Consider the following 22088-nt stretch of genomic DNA (forward strand, 5'->3'; position numbering starts at 1 on the left):
TGAAAAACCAAGTCTATTTTTCAGAAGTAATAGTATTTATTCTATTTAACTTGTCTGAGAACAGGTATTAAGAGCACACAATACAAGTCATTACATAATTGTGGACAGCCAAAGAAAACAATCCAGAAAGATAATGTTCTCCCAGTAAAGCAACTTATTAATTCTCCCTAGCCCTAGGACAAACAGAAAGGACATTTCTGCTATATTCTTACTGTTGAAAATTTTTTAATTTTAAATAAATTCACCTTTATACCTAACCCTAAGAGAAATCTACTAAATCTTTATAGATCAAGTTCTCATCATCAGTCTTTCTCCTGCTCCCCCAATCAAGATACTGACTCGATAGTCCTTTGCTGTGTGTATGTCTATGTGTGGGTTCTTACCAGGTGAAAGGAGGTCTTACCTTATATACTTACTGCTTTTGGTTCTTCCTACAGGAATGAAGTAACTTATCTCCTCAAGGGTCCCAACTCCCATGATCCCTGCTCCTGGGGGAGAGGGTTTCTCCCTGAGAAAAGAGCTGGGTGGCTGATCACCCCAGCAGCTGGGGCCCCAAGGCCTGAAGACAGGCAGTGAAGTGGGAAGGACACTGGGCTGAGGGTCAGGGGGTCTGGCCTCTGGCCCTGGATCCCCCACCCACTACCTGTGAAGCCACAGGCAAGTCTTTTGGCCTCTCTGAACCTCAGTCTCTTCATCTGTAAAATGAAGATGATAATATCTTCTCTTCCTACTTCACAAGGCTGTTCTAAGGATCAAATAACAGATATAACACAGCTCTGCATCCACTGAGTAAAGCGATATGCAAATATAAGAGAACGGCTTGGTCACTCACAGCTGAAGGAACTTACGTAAAGTCACTTTCCTGAGCTTAATCTCAAGAGAAGGAGAACATAATCGCTCAAGTTCTTTCTAGATCAACTATGCTATGACTGTTTAAGTCTACTTTGATTTTCTGTTATTTTCTGGTTGTACTGTAGTGCACACAACATTTCCCTTTGCTAACTTTTTTTCCTAGGGAAATAGAGAAATTAAGCTTTAAACTATGTGAGCGGTGCAGGTGGCTAATATGAATTTCCCACTCTGATTCATAAAGACACCGTCCTAATTAAAAAACTTTTCATTTCAAAAACTTTTACATTTGCTTTGTCACATGCACCATATGGAACATACTTGGATTTTTGTCCTGGTCCATGCCTTGTTCATGGGCTTCTTGCCACTCCCAACAGGTTTCACAGTAAGCTCGTATCTGTTCCAAAAGATGAAGGACTCGGATTTCACGCCTGCCTCTCTTGTCATCAGGCTGTGAGTGAATGATGTTGTGGAGTGCTGCACTGGCCCTGGCCAGAGCCTCTTTACCGCCCCAGGAATTGCTCAACAACACAGAGTCTTTGTCATTGCCATGTAAAAGCTGGATGAGGAGAGGAAGACATCCAGACTGTCGCATGGATATACAGCTGTCTTGGGAGCTAGACATAGCTAGCAAAGTTCACGACATATCATCCTTATCATGAGTACCAAGCATTGACAACAATGAATACACCATTTCCACCTGTGGGCCAAATGAGTTTAGAAACAAAATTATGACTTTAATAGCCAAAAGCCAACACCAATGAAGTGATGAATGGGATATTAGCTGTAACTCAAACAAAAACAGAAACAAAAACAAAAATCTCTTTCCAGGATGAAGTAATGAGCGTTATTTCAAAATCCATATTGCTATAATCATTATCACCATCTTCTTTATGAGTAAATATTAGTAGTGGTAGTATATAGTCATAAGGAGACAGTAGGTTCTTGCATACCTAAACTGCTATTATCTGGATCAGTGGGTGAAAATCTGTTATCATAATGAAAGACAATCAACTGATTTTTCTCTTTCTCACATCTCCCCCACCCACCACACACACACACACCTACCAACACATACAGAGCAAGAAATGTGGTTTATCTAAAATTCTTTACACAATTAAAAATTTTACTTTTTAAAATCTACAACCATAATCAGTAAAGAGAAAATGTTTTTTAGCAATTACTATTTACTAAGTACTGGTTCTAAGCAATTGCTAACCGTCACCAGATTATAATATTGTTAAAATTATGATATCTCCCTTATACATGTAAAAGTATTTTCTCATAAAGGGATCATATAGGGATGATCCCTGATCATATAGAGATACAAAGTCAATATTCTTATTTAATTTTTTTTAAGCAGCTGGTAAGCATCATTACTCCCTTCCTGTAAATTCCAAGAATTTACTCAGAAGCAGATCAGAAACAGGAAATAGCACCCAGTCATCCTGTCCTGTGATCAACCGCATTTTTTAAAAGCAAGAGCTACTGTGTGAAAGTTGAGGCTATTATAGAAATGCATCATATCTATAAATTAGTGGTTCCAAACCAGGGGCAACTTTAGCCACCTTGAGACTCTTCTGGTAATGTCCTACTATTTGCAAGTGAGCTGTGTGACACAAGCAGGTTACCAGAGTTCTCTGAGGTCCAGCTGTCTCAGCTGCCAAACGGAGTAATTTACCTAATAGGGTTTTCTTTGTGAAGATTAACTAAAGTCACACATGTATACAGGACAGTAGCTGGCATTCAAAAATGTAGTAAGGTCTTAATATTATCATGCAAAAATCACTCCAAAAGGAAATGGTATTCAAGCTGCCAGTTTTCAAGCAATAGTACTCTTATATATTAAAGGTTTTCTTTACAGTAAAAACTACTCGTGTTGGACAGACTGGGGTGGAATTCTAATTTAATTACCATCTTTTTGGCTTTAGTATTCTCACTTAAAAGAGGGGCAAGAATAATACATTCAAAGGGTTTTGGAAAAGATCAGAGATAGTTTACGTACAAGTCTTAGCAGTTACTGGCATATTAGTGATCCCAAGTAGTAACTATTGTGAGTTACTAAAAGGATTAAGTTTTATATTAATAATATCACTGCTACTCTAAAATTCATTTCTTATATCGACATTAGTTATGTAATGCTTTTCCTCAGAGCCATTATATTACTAAAGTAAAGAAAGAGTATGTAGAATATGCTATGAAAACAAGGAAGTATTTAGATGTAATGGAAAATATACTGTTTAAAAAATAGTCCCCGTGCTCCAAATGTAGTGCTTCAAAGGAGGCAGACACAGACTGCATGGGCAGGCGCGAGGGCCCTGGGTCAGAAAACGCTCTGTAAAGAAGGAAAGCCCAAGAAGAGCTCTGCAGGCTGGCGAGGACCCTGAGGGTCACTGTGCAGCAGGGTGGGAAGCGGAGGGCTGCACCACTGCAGCCAGGGCAGCCAGGCAGAAAGTCACGGGGAGGGGAGAGCTCAGGGGGGCGAGCCAGCTGTGGGCTGCACCTCAGGATGCTTGCAGAGACCTGGCTGTCATTTCTTTAAGAGACTGCGATGATGGAAACAAAAGAATACTTAAGCCAAAATTAAAAGAAGCATGAAGAATGTTTTAGTAGAGCACTCAGAGTTCTAGCGACAAGACTCTATAATCCGTTACCTTGGTTCCCAGATGACTGGTCAGCCTTCAAGGAGCTTAATGTGTGCTACTAGAGCTCAAAACACTGGCTGTTTCATGATCTATTCGTGTACTTGACCCCTAGAAATTAAGCAAATTATAGACAGTATAATTTAGATTATAGATAAATATAGCTAGCTTCATGCTAAGATACTCCAAATGAACTGTCTTTAGGGTAAATAGCTAAATATACCATTAAAGTGTGAACATTTATAACTGCTCAAAATGAGTATTTTTATCTATAAACTTGAGTAGAATTTAGAGAAAGACTGAAGGAGGAAAAAAAAAAACTGTTGTAAAAGACAAAGTACAATGTAGAAGAAACCAAACACTGAAGACATTCTAAGAGTAATATTCTTTCCCAAATCAAAAGGCATGAAACCATATTCAGCTAAATATACACTGGCTGGAAGAAAGCCCCATTGAGTGATGAAATGCTTCCCAAGGCCCACTAGACTTCACACTCCAGGATGTCTGGCTCTAGGTGAGTGACCACACCATCGTGGTCATCTGGGTCATGAAGGTCTTTTTTGTGCACTTCTTCTGTGTATTCTTGCCACCTCTTCTTAGCATCTTCTGCTTGTTATGTCCATACCATTTCTGTCCTTTCTTGGTGCAATGCTAGTCTGTAGGAATGTAAGTGAGTAAGACACCCCCACCCTCGCTGCATATGGAGCCTGGACAGGTTGCTCAACATGTAAACACACAGTGCCGTGACGAGCGCAGGTGTGCAGACAGGAGTGGCGGGCACTCAGCTCGGGATTGTAGAGTAAAGGGCTGTCTGACTGTGAACGACAGAGAGGTGTCTCCTTAAAAAAGAGGAGGGTCAGCCACACAGCAGCTCAGATGAGGCAGAGGCCCTAAGCACAGGTCACAAAGAATGTGTACGTGTGTGTGTGCCTGTGAGAGAGAGAGAGAGAGAGAGAGAGAGAGAGAGAGAGAGAGAGAGAGAGACAGAGAAACTGACTCACTTGGAGATTAAGAGCTTCTTCTGATTGCAATAAGGAGGATGGAGTTGAGGGACCAAGACTCAAGATAAAGAGAGCAGGTGGGAGACTTTTAAGGAAATTTTGGCAAAGGGCTGCTTTTGATCTACAGGAGGAAATGAATGACTCCTTATGCTGAAGCAAGCATACTGTCTTTAAGGATATCTAAATACTTTGACTGTTTCTGGTAGTGAGGATGTAACACAACCCGTAAGGAGCCTTGTCTTCTAGAATTCACCACCTTGTGAACTACTCCTGTGGTTAAGTGTAGGCCAGATTTTGTGTAAGGCTTTTAGCGAACAGACTGCTATAGATATGATGAGAAGTCACTTTCAAGATAAGTTTACAAAAACTGTGGCTTCCATCCTGGACACCCTCTCTTGTTCTTCTCTGAGGGATTGCCAGATACTACACTATGAACTGCTCTTTGCAGAGGCCTTGGTGGCAAGAAATGATACCACTGGCCGACAGCCTGGACATCTCAGGCCTGCTAACAGTCATATGGTGAGTTTAGAAGCAGATCCTCCCCTCATCAAATCTTGAAATGACTGTGGCCCCAGCCAACATGGCGACTGCAGCCTATGAGAGACCCTGAACCAGAGGCACTCAGCTAAGCTGCACCAGGATTCCTGACCTACAAAGACAATAAATGGTTGCTGATTTAAGCTGCTAAATTTGTCAGGCAGCAATAGATAACTAACATATTGTTTGAAACAGAAGAGAAACAAGAGGTTACATTACAAAGCAAGGAAAAACCCATGTCTACGATGAAACATGTTCTGACATTCATTTCAGTGTAGACATCAATCACCTTTAAGCTTCAGACTTAGTATCTTTCTATATAGATTCTTGATTTTGGGACACTCTCCACTCTGCTCTCCCAAACTCTCTAGCTAGAAACCTAGATGGATTTATTATAAGGAGATTCCAAGAGAACATTCCCATACCCATACTACCTATAAGCCAGAACTTGAGTCTTGAGAATCTTTCCTGGGCCTTTTTATTATGATTAAGTCTGCACCAACATCCTTCAGAGGGACCAGAGAAGCAGTAACCTGTAAGAAATGGTTATCGTTGTTCGGTCGCTAAGCCAAGTCTGACTCTCTGTGACCCCATGGACTGCAGCATGCCAAGCTGTCCTTCACTATCTCCTGGAGTTTACTCAAACTCATGTCCTTTGAGTTGGTGATGCCATCCAACAATCTCATCCTCCTTTGCCCCCTTCTCCTCTTGTGCTCAATCTTTCCCAGCATCAGGGTCTTTTTCAATGACTTGCCTCTTTGCATCAGGTGGCCAAAGTATTGGAGCTTCCGGATCAGTTCTTCCAATGAATATTCAGGGTTGATTTCATTTACTATTGACTGGTTTGATCTCCCTGTAGTCCATGGGACTCTCAAGAGTCCTCTCCAACACCACAGTTCAATTCTTCACAGTGAAGCATCAATTCTTCACTGCTCAGCCTTCTTTACAGTCCAAATCTCTCATCCGTATATGACTACTAGAAAAACCATAGCTTTGACTATGTGAACCTTTGTCAGCAAAGTGACGCCTCTGCTTTTTAATATGCTGTCTAGGTTGGTCATAGCTTTTCACCCAAGGAGCAAGTGTCTTTTAATTTCATGGCTGCAGTCACCATTCGCAGTGATTTTGGAACCCAAGAAAATAACATCTGCCACTGTTCCCACTTTTCCCATCGACTTGCCATGAAATGATAAGACAGGATGCCATGATCTTCATTCTTTGAATGTTGAATATTAAGCCAGCCTTTTCACTCTCCTCTTTCACCTTTATCAAGCGGTTCTTTAGTTCCTCTTCACTTTCAGCCATTAGAGTGGTATCATCTGCATATCTGAGGTTGCTGATATTCCTTCCAACAATCCTGATTCCAGCTTGTGAGTCTCCTAGCCTGGCATTTCTCATGATGTACTCTGCATATAAGTTAAATAAGCAGGGTGACAATATACAGCCTTGATGTACTCCTTTCTAGATTTTTAACCAGTCTGTTGTTTCATGTCTGGTTCTAACTGTTGCTTCTGACCTGCATCTCCTTTTCAACACACATTAGAATCAAGCACTTCTCTATCTTCTGGTCCTCCTTTATCCACCTTTCAATATCCACTGCCATCAGAGGCACTCAAATGTGTGCCGAGGGGCCCAAGAAGGACTATGCCTGGCAGTTCAATCAGTACAGCTGGGACACAGTCAATTTCAACTACACTTGCTGGGTACAAATCCCTCTTCTATTATCTACTTGCTCACTTTAGGAAGGGACTCAAAAAACAGTATTTTTCTGAGAAAACAAAACAAAACAAAACAAAGTGACTCTAAGAAGTTCACCATAAAGGTAGCAACAGTCTCCAACTCTCTGTGAAACTGTGTAAGAGGGAGAAGAAGCAAAAGAAGCAAGCACCCTCCTCACCTTGCCTTTTTTCATACAGATGGTACACGGAAGTGGCCCAACAGTAGATGAGAAGTTTCTCTTTATTAAAGTACTACAGCTAATTCTACAACCCTTAGTGAATTAATAAAGGTAGACATTAAGTATAAATGCTGTGAATATCACAAAAAGATGTTATGTGCTTTCTGGTGGAAGACCACTATGCTACCTATGAAAGTCTCAGGCATAGAATGAGGGCCTGAGACCAAATCTGATCACATTGCTAGACCCAATACCAATTTACAGGGAATACAGAAGACAGAGAGATAGGTCAAACTTCACCATGCAGATGTTCCTAGCAAAATTCAGACTATGGAAAACTTGAGAAGACAAATAACTTTGGTTATTCAATAAATATACAGCAAAAATCTAAGAGACAAAGAAGAAATCTATAGATTAAAAGAAACTTCAAAGACACACTAACCAATCTCTGTGCATGGACTTTATCTGGCCCTTGTGTCACATAAATTTAAAAATTATGACATTTACGAAGCAACTGCAAATTTGAAATCTGATGCTACCGAGGAACTACTGTTAGTTTCTTTGGGAGTGTAATAATGGCATAATAGTTATGTATTCTAGGTGTCCTCTGGCTGCAGGACTGCTTTAGCAATTCTGGGCCTTTTGTAGTTCCATAGAAATTTTAGTATTATTTGTTCTAGTTCTGTGAAAAATGTCATAGGCATCTTGACAGGAATTGCATTAAATCTGCAGAGTGCTTTGGGACTTCGGACAATACTACCAAGCTACAGTAATCAAAACAGCATGGCATTTGTACAGAAACATGACAGATAGACACACAGACCAAAAGAACAGGATAGAGAACCCAGAAGTAAACCCACATACCTACAGTCAGTTAATCCTTGACAAAGGAGATAAGAACACACAACGGAGAAGAGACGGTCTTTTCAGCCAGTGACACTAGGAAAGCTGGACAGCTACATGTAAATCAGTGAAGTCAGCACACACCCTCACACCATAAACAAACAAGCCCCCAAAATCCCTCAAATTGTTTTAAAGACATAAGTATAAGACATGATACCATAAAACTTCTGGAAGAAAACATAGGCAAAATAGTCTCATAGTCTCAAATTATAGCAATATTTTCTTAGATCAGTCTCCCAAGGGAAAACAAATAAAAGCAAAAATAAATAAACGGGACCTAGTCAAACTTAAAAGATTTTTTTCCAGTAAAGAAAACTATCAACAAAACAGAAACACAGCCTACAGACTGGGAGAAAATATTTGATTGACAGTCAATATCCAAAATGTACAAACAGCTCATACAACTCAGTATCAAAAAAATAAAAATAAAAAATAAAAGCAACAAAAATCAAAGGATGGACAGAAGACCTAAACAGACATTCCTTCAAAAGGCATACAGATAGCCAACAAATCATGAAAAGATGCTCAACATCACTGATTACTGAGAAATTCAAATTAAAAATGGCCACCATCAAAGCAAAAAGTCTGGAGAGCATGTGGAGAAAAGGAAATCCTTCTACACTGTTAGTGGGAATATAAATTGGTACAGCCACAATGAAAACCGGTATGGAGGTTTCTTAAAAAACTAAAAATAGAGTTACCACATGATCCAGCAATCTCACTCCTGGGCATAAATCCAAAAAAGATGAAAACTCTAATCTGAAAAGATAAATGCACCCAAATGTTCACAGCAACACTATTTATATTAACCAAGACCTGGAAAGAACCCAAGTACCCATCAACAGATGATGGTTTTAAGAAGATACAATGGTTTAAGAAGTCACAAAAAAGAATGAAATACTGCCACTTGCAGCACCATGGATGGAGCTAGAGAATGCCATACTAAGTGAGGGAGTCAGACAAAGACAGACATTATATGAGATCACTTATATGTACAGTCTAAAAAATAATACAAATATATCTACACACAAAACAGAAATAGACTCACAGACACAGAAAACAAACTTACGGTTACCACAGATGACAGAGAAGGACAAATTAAAGGTATGGGATCAACAGATATAAATAATCCAAAAAATATGTATATGTTACTGAATCACTTTGCTGTAGAGCTAAAACTAACACAATAATGTAAATCAACTGTATTTTCAATTTAAAAGAAAGTATTCTTAGACACAGAAAACAAACTTATAGTTATTAAAGGGGAAATGGGAGGAGGGATAAATTAGGAGTATGGGATTAACAGATACATACACTTTGATATATATAAAATAAACAAGGATTTACTTTATAGTATGTGCATGTGTGCATGCTAAGTCGCTTCAGTCACATCCAACTCTTTGTGACCCTATGGACCATAGCCCGCCAGGCTCCTCTGTCCGTGGGATTCTCTAGGCAACAACACTGAAGTGGGTTGCCATGCCCTCGAGATCTACCCAACCCAGGGATCAAACCCGCAGCTCTTTTGTCTCCTGCACTGGCAGGCAAGTTCTTTACCACTAGCACCACCTGGGAAGCCCTAGGGAATTTTATTCAATATCTTGTAATAACCTAAAATGGAAAAGAATTGGAAAAATACAATATAACTGAATCACTTTGCTGTATACCTGAAACTAACAATGTTAGGAATCAACTACATTTCAATTAAAAAAATGTTATATTCTGTAAATACACAGTGAAGTATTTAATATTTAAGCAAAAAATGATGATGTCTGGGATCTTTTCCAAAAATAAAATCAGAGGACAAAGTATATAGGGTACCTGCAGATTACTCTATTACTCTGTTTGCCTCTGTATATATTTGAAATTTTCCATAATAACAGGCTTAAAAACATATTATTGGCAGTGGAAAAGGTTCTCCTACCATTTCATCTCTTTCCCAGTCTTGTTTGAACTTCATCACTACTTACTGGTTGTCTCACTAGAGATCTGGTTCTAAACATTAAATGGAAAAGCTGAGATCGATTCATAAATGAATTACACATAAAGTTATATACTAAGCAAGTAGGGATCTAGCCCATATAATTTATTTCTAGCTTTCTCTTTTCATTTAACATTCAAGGGAGATTAATCACAGATCAAAAATCCCTCTTTCTAGAAGGGATGTTAGTTATCCCTTCCAACCTACATATATTCATTGCTATTATCTACTATTTATTTATCAGGGACTGTGGGGATATAAAAATGAATAAAACTGGAAAGAATCTTTGTCTTTCTGGAGCTTACAATTTAGTAGGGAGAACAGAAATAACCACATAAATAAATATAAAACTGCAAATGTGGTCTTCAAGGTGAGAAGAACAAGCGAGGACAGCCTGTAATGGGATGTGAACAGTTCAAGCCTCTTGAGAGAAATCACGCTAAAGTTCAGACACACACAAACTGCTGTTAACTGAGTGAAGTGGGATGAGAAGGCACAAGAGGGAACGGGCAGATGGTGTGCAGGCTGCAGCAGAGGAAGCCGTCAAGGGGAAGTCCTGAAGGGCCAGCGTGGCAGGCGTGCTGAGAGCAAAGGGTGACAGACAGCTGGCAAGTTTAGGCAGGAGCCAGGTTATACAGGTCGTAGTAAGGCTTGTCTTTTTCTGAGAATCAATGGATGCCAACAAAGGATTTTACCAAGAGGGTGATTTACTCGTGAAAGATCATTCTGGCAGAGTGGCTGTGGGCAGGAAACCAGGTGAGGTACAATGAACTTCCTTCCCCAAGGGCACTAGGGCAGGAGCTTGATGGATCATATTACTGTGATTCTGAGAAAGTCAAAGAGATTATTTTCAGTTTTGTTAGTGTCAACTGTTTTGTCTCTGGAGCAAATAACAAAAGAAATGAACAAACCCCAAGAGTCTGACAGGTAAAGGGATTTTGGCATAACTGGATCACAGTCTCACAGACACACCTCTTATCTACATTAAGATCTGGAAGTAGCTGTAGCGTCATTAATGTGATTTTGGTTTTTGTCTTGTAAGTTTGTTATGATTTTATCGCACACTAAAGTCTTACATTTTTAAATGAAGCCTATGGTTCTTTTATGGTTTCCTACTCACTTCATGATTATAAAAACTCTATGCTCATTTCCTTAACTTTTAATATTTCTAACAGTTTTCATTTGGGGGACTTCCCTGGTGATTCAGTGATTAAGAATCTGCCTTCTAATGCAGGGGATGCGAGTTTGACCCCTGGTCTGGGAACTAAGATCCCACATACTGCAAGGCAACTAAGTCCGAGGGCCACGACTTCTGGGCCTGCACGGCGTAACAGAAGATCCCGCATGCCGCAGGGAAGAAGATCTCACATGCCACGACTAAGACACAACATAGGTAAATAAGTAAACTGTTTTTTAAAGTTTTCATCTTTGACATTAAATCTAATATATTCAGAGTTAAATTCTGATATAAGAAATGAGATAAGAATTCAATTAAAAAAATAAATATTGAGCTTATTGGCTAGGTGAGGCTTTAAAGGATATAATAATTGAAATATGACCCCAAAGTATTAATAGTGGGTCTTAATCCTAAAGCAAAAAAAAAAGATTTTTGTCAAGAAGACAGAACTTCTTTCTACATATGTGTAGGAACACATGATAATCTCAGAGAACTCCCTAAGTAGTAGACAAAGAACCCAAATGTACTATTGGAATATAATTTTTTTTTGCCCTAATTTACCATCTGTAGAGTATTATCCAGTACAATGTGGACCAGTAATATTAAAATGAAGTATATTTTTGTTTAAATGTGGTAAATTTAAATATTTAAATTAAGTATGAGACATTTTAAGCTTTAAATTTTAATGAACTAATAGAACAAATAAATAGTATCATTAAAAGTAATCTATAGGCACTAAAGGAATATTTTATATCAACAGTAAGAAAATTTCCTTAAAATCAACTTAGTTGAAACTGTATTTTAAAAAATCATTCATTTAAAACATAAAATATTGCTTGAAAAAATGTGGAGAATACAGAACACTCCAAAGAAAAATACTCATTAGGATACATTCCAATCAAACTCTAATAGAAAACTGATGGCAGCACAACAAGATAATGTTCTACATTTTAAAAAATTGTCTTCCATAATTTTGCTAAAGATGATAATAGTAAATATGACTAGGGTATTTATTTACTTTTATTTTAATGGGCATTAGAATTGTTTATTTAAATGCTAGGTTTCTATAATCCTGGAATACAACTGAAGATGAAAATATTAACTCTTTATGATTTTTTTAAAAAACACAAAAATATCTTAGAATGCCACAGAGAAAGAGCAAATCTATTCAATGCAAGCAGTAATAACTAGGTCAAATCACATATGACCAAAATGCAGCTTAGTATTTATTTTTCAAAGAAACTCTACTCACATTAATCATTTTAGGCTAAAACAGAGACACATACTTTAGAGCTATAAAATATACTTGGAAATTTGAAAGCTTCATAGTTAAATATAATAAAGAAAAATGACATAGCATTTTAGTACTGAATTCTTCTGGAGATATCCATTTAGGAAGGAAACAGGTCATGTGAGAATCATCTCACTCAGTATTTCTTTTAAAATATTTAAATAGTTAACTAGAAAAGAAATTAATAAAATAATCTATTTACCTGACCGCTACCCACAGTTGCCATGTTGATTTCTGCCACTCCTTGACCTTCATTCTGCCGTTCGGCTTCATGTGAGCCAGCTTCATGCTTGCTCTGAGATGACCTCTGTTAATATGGAGTTAACATCAATACATACAAAAACGGTGCATGCTTTCTCAGCCCACAGCTTTCCTTCTTTCTTGCTCTAAAGCTCTGAAGGCCTCAATGACACAGGTTCACAAAAGCACGGAGCTGCACTCCATAGCCTCCAGCGGGCTGTCAGCTGCCTGTCTCGGTCACAGCAAAGTGAAGTGTGTCCCTCGAACACTAGGGCTGCACAAGACAAAGGGTTTTCTGAGACCCACAGAAACACCATCCTCCACCAGCTGTGCTCACATCACTATCGGGGACATAACCCAACTAGAGCAAATAACTGTCTTTTCCGCAAGGTCACATGGTTCTGGTATTTAATAGAGCTGCAAATATAGCAGTTACTATAGCTTATAAATACCTTCTATGTAAGTATATTTATACTTACACACACATATATTTTTATATACATCTGCTAATAAAAGTAATATGAAACCAACAGATAAGCTCTTAGATTCTAATATGAATAAAACCAAAACCTTTTCTAATGTAACCACCATCTGTTAGGTAAAGTGAAAGGGCAAGATTATATCCAGTAAAAGCAGTAATTTCAAGACAGATTATATCTAGTACAAAGCAGTCACTTTGAAAACTATCACCACAGAATCAAAGAAAGAAAATAATCAAGTATCTTTTATAGAAACAATTACCAGTGTGCCTCCTCTAGGAACATTATAGGCAAAATTAAAAATTACACATTAAAAATTGTGACATAATAATGGAAAACTATGTTACAAAATGGCTTCCACTGGAATTTATTTAAACATAAAGCTTTCCTAGACCATTTAAAATGTGACTTTAAAATAATTTACATATACTATTTCCATCAATAAACAAGTGTAAGTTATACATAGGCAAAAGAGAAGTAGTCCCAATAATTCAGAAACAAGAAAAAACAGTACCTTGGGAAAGTGATACCATAAAATTCAACAAAATCATCTAAAGCAGAGAATACAAAGTCAGTGAAGAGAAAAAATGAATCAACGAGCACTAAATCTACAAAGATTTGACACTGACATCACTGAAGATGTCAATATAAAAGTAATTATTGAGTATGTGCTATGTCAGTTACTTGCAATAGGGCTGGAGAACACAGTACTGACAAACCCAGGCATCGTTCAACGCACTCTTCCAGATTTAGTCTAGTCAGGGATGCTATCAAATAATGAAAGAAACAACAGTAAAGTTAAACACTTCGACAAGCACTCTGAAAAAAGAGCACAAGTTGCTTATAAGGATATATAACAGAGGGACATCAGACATTGTGGGAGTCGGGGGAAGTGCTCTCTTAGGAAGTATTGTTTGGACTGAGATCTAAAATATAAACAGGAGTTCTAGGAAACGGGATATGGCAGAGGATGAAGGAAACAGAGACCACATGCAAAAATTTAGGGAAATAGAGACCATATGCAAAGGAGCTGTGATGGGAGAAACGTGGTTTGCTCTAGGATATCAAAGAATTACAGTGTGAAGAGTAGAACAGAGAGATGGTTAAAAAAAGGAACTTATCATCGCAGCACTGTTTATAATAGCCAGGACATGGAAGCAACCCAGATGCCCATCAACAGATGAATGGATAAGGAAGCTGTGGTACATATACACCATGGAATATTACTCAGCCGTTAAAAAGAATTCATTTGAATCAGTTCTAATGAGATGGATGAAACTGGAGCCCATTATACAGAGTGAAGTAAGCCAGAAAGATAAAGAACATTACAGTATACTAACACATATATACGGAATTTAGATAGATGGTGGCGATAACCCTATATGCAAAACAGAAAAAGAGACACAGAAGTACAGAACAGACTTTTGAACTCTGGGGGAGAACGTGAGGGTGGGATGTTTTGAAAGAACAGCATGTATACTATCTATGGTGAAACGGACCACCAGCCCAGGTGGGATGCATGAGTCAGGTGCTCTTGCCTGGTGCACTGGGAGGACCCTGAGGAGTCGGGTGGGGAGGGAGGTGGGAGGGGGGATCGGGATGGGGAATACGTGTAACTATATGGCTGATTCATGTCAATGTATGACAAAACCCACTGAAATGTTGTAAAGTGATTGGCCTCCAACTAATAAAATAATATTAAAAAAAAAAAAAAAAAAGGAACTTAATGATTTTGTTGAATTTTAGTGTGATTCTCAGATGGCACTCATGCCCCCACATAACCAATACTCTAAAGGAAAAAGGTGCATGTATTCTGATCGTTTAAACTCAAATTTTGAATGGTCTAAGAAGATGGGAAACACAAGAGATCAACTTGCAGACTAAATATTAAAGTAAGTGGGAGATGACAGTCCTTTACACCCAGGGAAGCACTGATGCTTGGAGACAGAGGTCAACCTGAAGGACTGCACGACAGACTGGATACAGTGAGTGGAAGAAGAGATCTGGGGTCACAAACTACTCTTCTGTTTCTTAGCTCACACAGCTGAATAATGGTGGTACCATTCATGGAGACAGATAATACTAAAGGAGAAGGAGGATTTGGAGGATGTGGGGGTCACAAGGAGGACTTAGGAGGAGACCATCATTAGTTGTGCTTTGGTTACGTTGGATTTAAAATGCCTTTAAGACAATTCACCCACTTTAAGTGTACAACTCAATGACATTGAATAAACTTACCAAGAATCACTATATTTCAGTTTTAGACCATTTTCATCATTCTAAAAAGATCCTTCATGCTCATTTATAGGTAATCCCCATTCCCACTCACAGCTCCAAGTAACTATGACTCTGCTCTGTAAACTCGCCTTTTCTGTACGTTTATTGTAAATGGAATATACGGACTTACATGTCTAGCTACTTTTACTCAGTATAATGTTTTTGAGGTTCACCTCAGTTATAGTGTGTGTCAACAATTTGTTCCTTTTAATTGCCGAGTAGTATTACATTGTAACGGTATACATTTTATTTATTGATTTACCAGTTGATACACTTTTGCATTTTTCTACTTTTGGGCTACTGTGAATAATACTTCCATGAATATTCAAATTAAAGTCTCTGTGTGGACATATGTGCTCATTTCTCTTAGATAGCTAGAAGTGGAATTGCTGGGTCATATGGTAACTATACCTTTAATACTTTAGATAACTGCCAAACTTTTCCAAGTGGCTGAACCATTTTACATTCCCATCAGCAACATATGACAGCTTCTATTTATCCACATCCGTGCCAATGCTTATTGTTTTCCTCACGATTACAGCCATCCTAGTGAGTATAGAGTGATATAGCATTGTGGTTTTAACTTGACTTCCTTAACATCCAATGATGTCGAGCCTATTTTCATGTGCTTATTAGCCATTCCTATGAATTTTTCTGGTGAAATGTGTATTCAAATCTTTAGCCCATTTGTAAGTTGGGTTGTCTCTTTATTAATGAGTTATAAGAGTACTCTGCATGGGATTTTAAAAACTATTTCTCATTGGCTATTTTCTAGAGACTATTAAATCATGCCACAATTTTCCTTATAGCTCCCATCTTTTGGGGCCCCTCCCCCCCAAATGGTATACATTTGTCAGTAAATAACCTATAGAATACAAAAGAAAGTGGTAGGACTGGTTGCCTCATGTACCCTCTTGGAACTTCTGAGATTTGAATCAAGTGCAATAGTTATATCATCTGAGTTATATCCTGCATCTAGATCTTAAACCAGAATTGTTAGCAGGTAGGGCAAAGATAGTGTTATAAGATGCTTCATGGTGGAGAAATTATTTGGCAGACATCTTTTCTTCTCAGTACTGTATGTGAACTAATTTATGAGTATCTGATCCCGTTTTCTCCATTTTCTAGCTTCTCCTTCTGATAGTAATAAAGAAACAGCAAACAGTAAAATTAAAAACCTTTCTTTCTTAAATAAGACATGATACCTTCTTTTAGTTTATATTCACTGAATAAATGTAACGACTTAAGGCTATGAAAAATATGGCCATTTTTATAACAAAAAGAAACAAGAATAGACTAGGTTATGGTGGTAGACAGTTGGTCCCAAATCCAATGATATAAATGAAATCTTGAACAGATAAAAAAACACAAACAAGCCCCCAACCTGCAATAAACTTATAATTGTACTGATAATGAGAACTATTATTAACAAATGACAGTTTTTCTTAGGAATTTCTAGAGGCCAGAATGTTGGTAACGTTTGGAAATGTACTGACAGTGAGTATATTATACCAGGCAAATGATGACCAAAAGAAGCCCCGTGCAGCAATACTAACAGCAAAGAAGGCTATTTAACACACATGAAAGAGTCAATCAAGTAGAAAAAATAAGTGTAAATATTGATTTAGAAATTTAAAAAAAAACAACCCTGTTGATGCAGCCAAACAGTAAAAATCATAATACAAGAAAGATGGTGAATAAAAGCTAACTATAACTAAAGAAGCTAGAAAAACAACAGCAAACACTCAAAGCAGAAAAAATATATATAAAAAGAAAATATAAATGCAGTGCTGCTCAATAAAAAACAAAAGTTGCCTCTCTAAAAACAGTTTTAAAAATAGAGTATAGTAATTTTGATCAAGGGGAAAAAAAAACAAAACACCACAGATAAACTACCCTGGAAACCCAAAGGGGCCATAATAACCAGAATGCCACATACAGCAATGCCAATGACATTGAAAAAGGAGTAAAGAGATAGTTTTGTTTTATTTTGGAAAGAAAAAAACAGTACTGAAGAGTTAATATTGCAAAAAGGACACAGTCTGTATATTACAAATATTTGGTTCATACTGACTTAAAACATCCAGATTAAACTACTTTTAGCAATATGACTATTACACTGAACTTGACTACTTAGCAAGTACATGTTTCTACATATTTCAAATTCAAATGTACTGAAGCCAAAGCTTCTAAGAGATTTAAAAAGCAAGGCATGCATGACCAGAGTCTTAAAAGACACTGTTTTCAAAATTATACTTTTTGACATTAGAATTAGTTGTCTTCTCTGTGTGTAAATGGGCTTGCACTAAGTTTCTGCCTCCAAACAGAACTGTTCATTATCCAGTCAGATTCTCAGGGCTGGCAGTAAGTGCTGTTGCTGTGGTTTACTTGCCAAGTCATGTCCGACTCTTTTGCAACCCCATGGACGGTAGTCCACCAGGTGTCTCTTTCTACTGGATTTACTAGGGAAGACTACTGGGGTGGGTTGCCATTTCGTTCTCCAGGGAATCTTCCCGACCCAGTGATAGAACCTGCGTCTCCTGGGCTGGCAGGCGGATTCTTTACCATCGAGCTACTTGGGAAGGATGCTGGTGATGAAAGGACACGTCAGATTTGTTTCGCATACAAAAGTTTTCTCTCACTCTAAAAGCTGTGCAGCTACTATAAAAACATTACAAAACTGGCCAAACTAAGAAAACAAGGAGGTATTAGCAGTGGTTACCTGCCTTTTCATATTATTTCTGAAAGACTGTTTGTGCATATTAAAAAATGGGATCAAAGTGTACATACTATTTTGTATCTCATAAACATTTTAAAATATCAACAAGCACTTCATCATGTTTTTAGTAATTATAGTTAGAAAAAAGCACTAGGTTGATATTTCATTCTTTGCATTCTCTTCTTTTTTCCTGTATGATCTGGAATGTGAGTCTCAATCTGGCTGCATATTAGAAACTTTGCATTGGTATATCCCCAAATACTGAGCCAATTTTTCCTAGCAACAATTCTGTATTGTTCAATGAGGACTTTTATTCAACACTTTTTGCTCTTATTGCAGAGAGACAGGTCATCCTGTAGTTGACTTAAGAAGAAATACTTTATTTTCTCTGAGCCTCCCACATGCTATTTTTCCTTATTCAGCAATAGTTCATTTAAGTTCCATGTAGGTTTTCTTTTTATTTACCCATAAACAAAGTGACAAGTGCCCAAATTCAGTGGCTATAAACAGATAGCTGAAGGGATGGTTTTTTATACCCCATCCTTCTGTGTAGTGATCAAAACCAAATTTCAGCTGAAGAGCTGACAAATATGGTTTTAACCCCCTTTTTAATCCTCATTTCCAGAAGTACCTAGTGTAACCAACTCTGGAAACTTTCAGGACTCCACAGTGTAAAATGAGTTGCTTTGTGACCTCCTACTGCTCACTCTGGGGTCAGCTCTCTACCATAATCTAGAAGAATTGTTTGTTTATCTGCTTTGCAGTTCTCCAAATTTTATTGTCACCTTCCCTGGTATTTGTGCTTTTTCATTTTACCCTTTTACTGTCATTTTAATGAAGTTTGTAAAGTAAGCACAGATAAATGTATATGATCAACTTTTACTATGGATTACACAAGGAGATAGCTTATTTACAAACTGTTAGTAGCCAAATTATATGTAAACAGATAACTGAAGTAAGGTATCTATTTATGGCTCTATAAGCTTTAATTGCATAAAAGTTATGAAGAAATCATACTAGTATAGATTTTTGAAATCTATACTTAATTTAATGAAAAAGCTTATCAAGTGTCTCAATTCTCTAGAGCATCTATTTCAATGACGCCATGCTAATTATACATATTTTCTTTTCTTAGAACAACCACCTATCATTATAACTACAAACAAAAGAGACAATTCACTAACCTTCGGTTGCTTGGGACTGTAAAAGCTGTCGTATACGAAGTATGTCCTTTTCTATTTGTTGAATTCTGGTTATTCTTCGCTAAAATAAAATAAGTAACCAAGTTAGATCTATTTTTATTAAAAAAAAACATTAGTTTTTAATATTAATTTAACATTAACCATTCTATGGTTACCATTTAAAAGTAGGATTATATCAAATCATTCTTTTTTCTATGCCAAGTCATTCTTATGTGAGAATTAGATACATATACATATACATATTCATATACTGAGGACATCAGTGCATCAGTTCAACTTTTTAACATATCTAACTTTATAAAACAGATCCCTAAATTTAGGAAAACTGTACAAATGCAAGTTATGTATCTACTTGGACCATAAAGAAAGGTGAGGGCTGAAGAACTGATGCTTCTGAACTGTGGTGTTGGAGAAGACTCTTGAGAGTCCAGTGGACCGCAAGGAGATCCAACCAGCCCATCCTAAAGTCCTGAATATTCACTGGAAGGACTAATGCTGAAACTGAAGCTCCAATACTGTGGCCACCTGATGCGAAGAGCCAACTCACTGGAAAAGATCTTGATGCTGAGAAACATTGAAGGCAGAAGGAGAAGGGGACAACAGAGGATAAGATGGTTAGATGGTATCATGGATTTCAACGGACATGAGTTTGAGCAAACTCAGGGAGACAGTGAAGGACAGGAAAGCCTGGCAATGCTGCAGTTCACAGAGTAGCAAAGACCTGGACATGACTGAGCAACTGAACAACACATGATACATAACAGTGTGAAACTGGTATATAAAAGCTGTTCTCAAAAACTTTCAAAAAGAAAATTACATCTGAATTTAAACTTTTATATTAATTCAGATGTCAGTTCAGTATAATGAGTTTATGTAAAGTATGGCATCCTGTAAAGAGAAAGAGCATCTGATTTTTTTTAAGAAGCACCAGTACGTAAACAATAAGAACAATCTTCCCTAAAGTTATTCCTATTACAGGTCAGCAGTACCTTTCAGAGTTAGCTTTCCCAAATACTTCAGCTAAACATTACTCCAAACACTAAAGATCACAATGATGGTAGGAGTTATTGCTTCCCCCATATACTGAGATCTTCAAGTGAACACAAAGCAGTAACTACAGATCAAACAATGTGGAAGTGAAAAATGTGGGAAATGTTTTAAAAATAAGTACTGCCAATATTTTATCATCAACTGCCAGAATTCCATAGTTGACACTGTAACATTGGTATAAGAAACTGTATTGTAAGAGTAATTGTTTCAATGAGGAAAAAGTGTCAGAAAATAGACGGAGTGATTTGCAAACTTTTTATGATTATGCACCCATCAATGAAAGATTTTTGAGCATGTATACTTCAATAGATAATTAAAGTATTATAACAAATAGCTTTAAGTATATACAGCTAAAAAGCTTACATACAAAACTTACCCTTGAATCATACATAGTTTTGTTTAAATACAATGTCCTTATGATTTTATTGCCATAGTAGGAATCATTATTGTTGCTGTTTTTTGGAAAAGTTCAAAACAGATGTGCTCACCAAAAAAGAAACCTTCCTCTCTCAGTCCCTCAGTTGTATCACTACAACTATGCTAATTCTCTATCACAATTCTGAAAATAGTGAACTTAAGGTAAATAATCACACTCCTCTCTCACGCTAGTAAAGTAATGCTCAAAATTCTCCAAGCCAGGCTTCAGTAATACATAAACTGTGAACTTCCAGATGTTCCAGCTGGTTTTAGAAAAGGCAGAGGAACCAGAGATCAACCTGCCAACATCCGCTGGAACATCGAGAAAGCAAGAGAGTTCCAGAAAAACATCTATTTCTGCTTTATTGACCATGCCAAAGCCTCTGACCGTGTGGATCACAAAAAACTGTGGAAAATTCTGAAACAGATGGTCACACCAGGCCACCTGACCCACCTCTTGAGAAACCTATATGTAGGTCAGGAAACAACAGTTAGAACTGAACATGGAACAACAGACTGGCTCCAAATAGGAAAAGGAGTACATCAAGGCTGTATATTGTCACTGTGCTTATTTAACTTATATGAAGAGTACATCATGAGAAATGCTGGGCTTGAAGAATCACAAGCGGGAATCCAGACTGCTGGGAGAAATATCAATAACCTCAGACACGGAGATGACACCACCCTTACGGCAGAAAGTGAAGAACTAAAGAGCCTCTTGATGAAAGTGGAAGAGGAGAGTGAAAAAGTTGGCTTAAAGCTCAACATTCAGAAAACTAAGATCATGGCATCTGGTCCCATTACTTCATGGCAAATAGATGGGGAAACAGTGAAAACAGTGGCTGACTTTATTTTCCTGGGCTCCAAAATCACTGCAGATGGTGACTGCAGCCATGAAATTAAAAGACGCTCACTCCTTGGAAGGAAAGTTATGACCAACCTAGATAGCATATTAAAAAGCAGAGACATTACTTTGTCAACAAAGGTCCGTCTAGTCAAGCTTATGGTTTTTCCAGTGGTCGTGTATGGATGTGAGAGTTGAACTGTGAAGAAAGCTGAGCACCGAAGAATTGATGCTTTTGAACTGTGGTACTGGAGCAGACTCGAGAGTCCCTTGGACTGCAAGGAGATCCAACCAGTCCATCCTAAAGGAGATCAGTCCTGAATATTCATTGAAGGACTGATGCTGAAGCTGAAACTCCAATACTTTTGCCACCTCATGCGAAGAGTTGACTCACTGGAAAAGACCCTGATGTTGGGAGGAATTGGGGGCAGGAGGAGAAGGGGATGACAGAGGATGAGATGGCTGGATGGCATCACCGACTCGCTGGACATGAATGTGGGTAAACTCCGGGAGCTGGTGATGGACAGGAAGGCCTGGTGATCTGTGATTCATGGGGTCGCAAAGAGTTGGACATGACTGAGC

At 37.8% G+C, this 22088-nt stretch overlaps 1 protein-coding gene across 1 annotated transcript in view; it reads right to left on the reverse strand.

Annotated features, from left to right (window-relative positions):
• Nucleotides 1-22088, reverse strand: part of LOC136165525 (adenomatous polyposis coli protein-like) — a 39413-nt gene that overhangs the window by 8012 nt on the left and 9313 nt on the right. The window contains exons 2-6 of the mRNA XM_065932024.1: nt 19178-19256; nt 12481-12792; nt 10506-10636; nt 3504-3602; nt 1171-1549 (exon numbers count right to left, since the gene is read on the reverse strand). Coding sequence (XP_065788096.1) covers nt 1171-1474 — 304 coding nt within the window. The 5' untranslated portion in view covers nt 1475-1549; nt 3504-3602; nt 10506-10636; nt 12481-12792; nt 19178-19256. The remainder of the gene's footprint in view (nt 1-1170; nt 1550-3503; nt 3603-10505; nt 10637-12480; nt 12793-19177; nt 19257-22088) is intronic.

Source organism: Muntiacus reevesi, chromosome 3 (genome assembly GCF_963930625.1).
Source record: "Muntiacus reevesi chromosome 3, mMunRee1.1, whole genome shotgun sequence".
In the NCBI taxonomy this organism is placed as follows: Eukaryota; Metazoa; Chordata; class Mammalia; order Artiodactyla; family Cervidae; genus Muntiacus; species Muntiacus reevesi.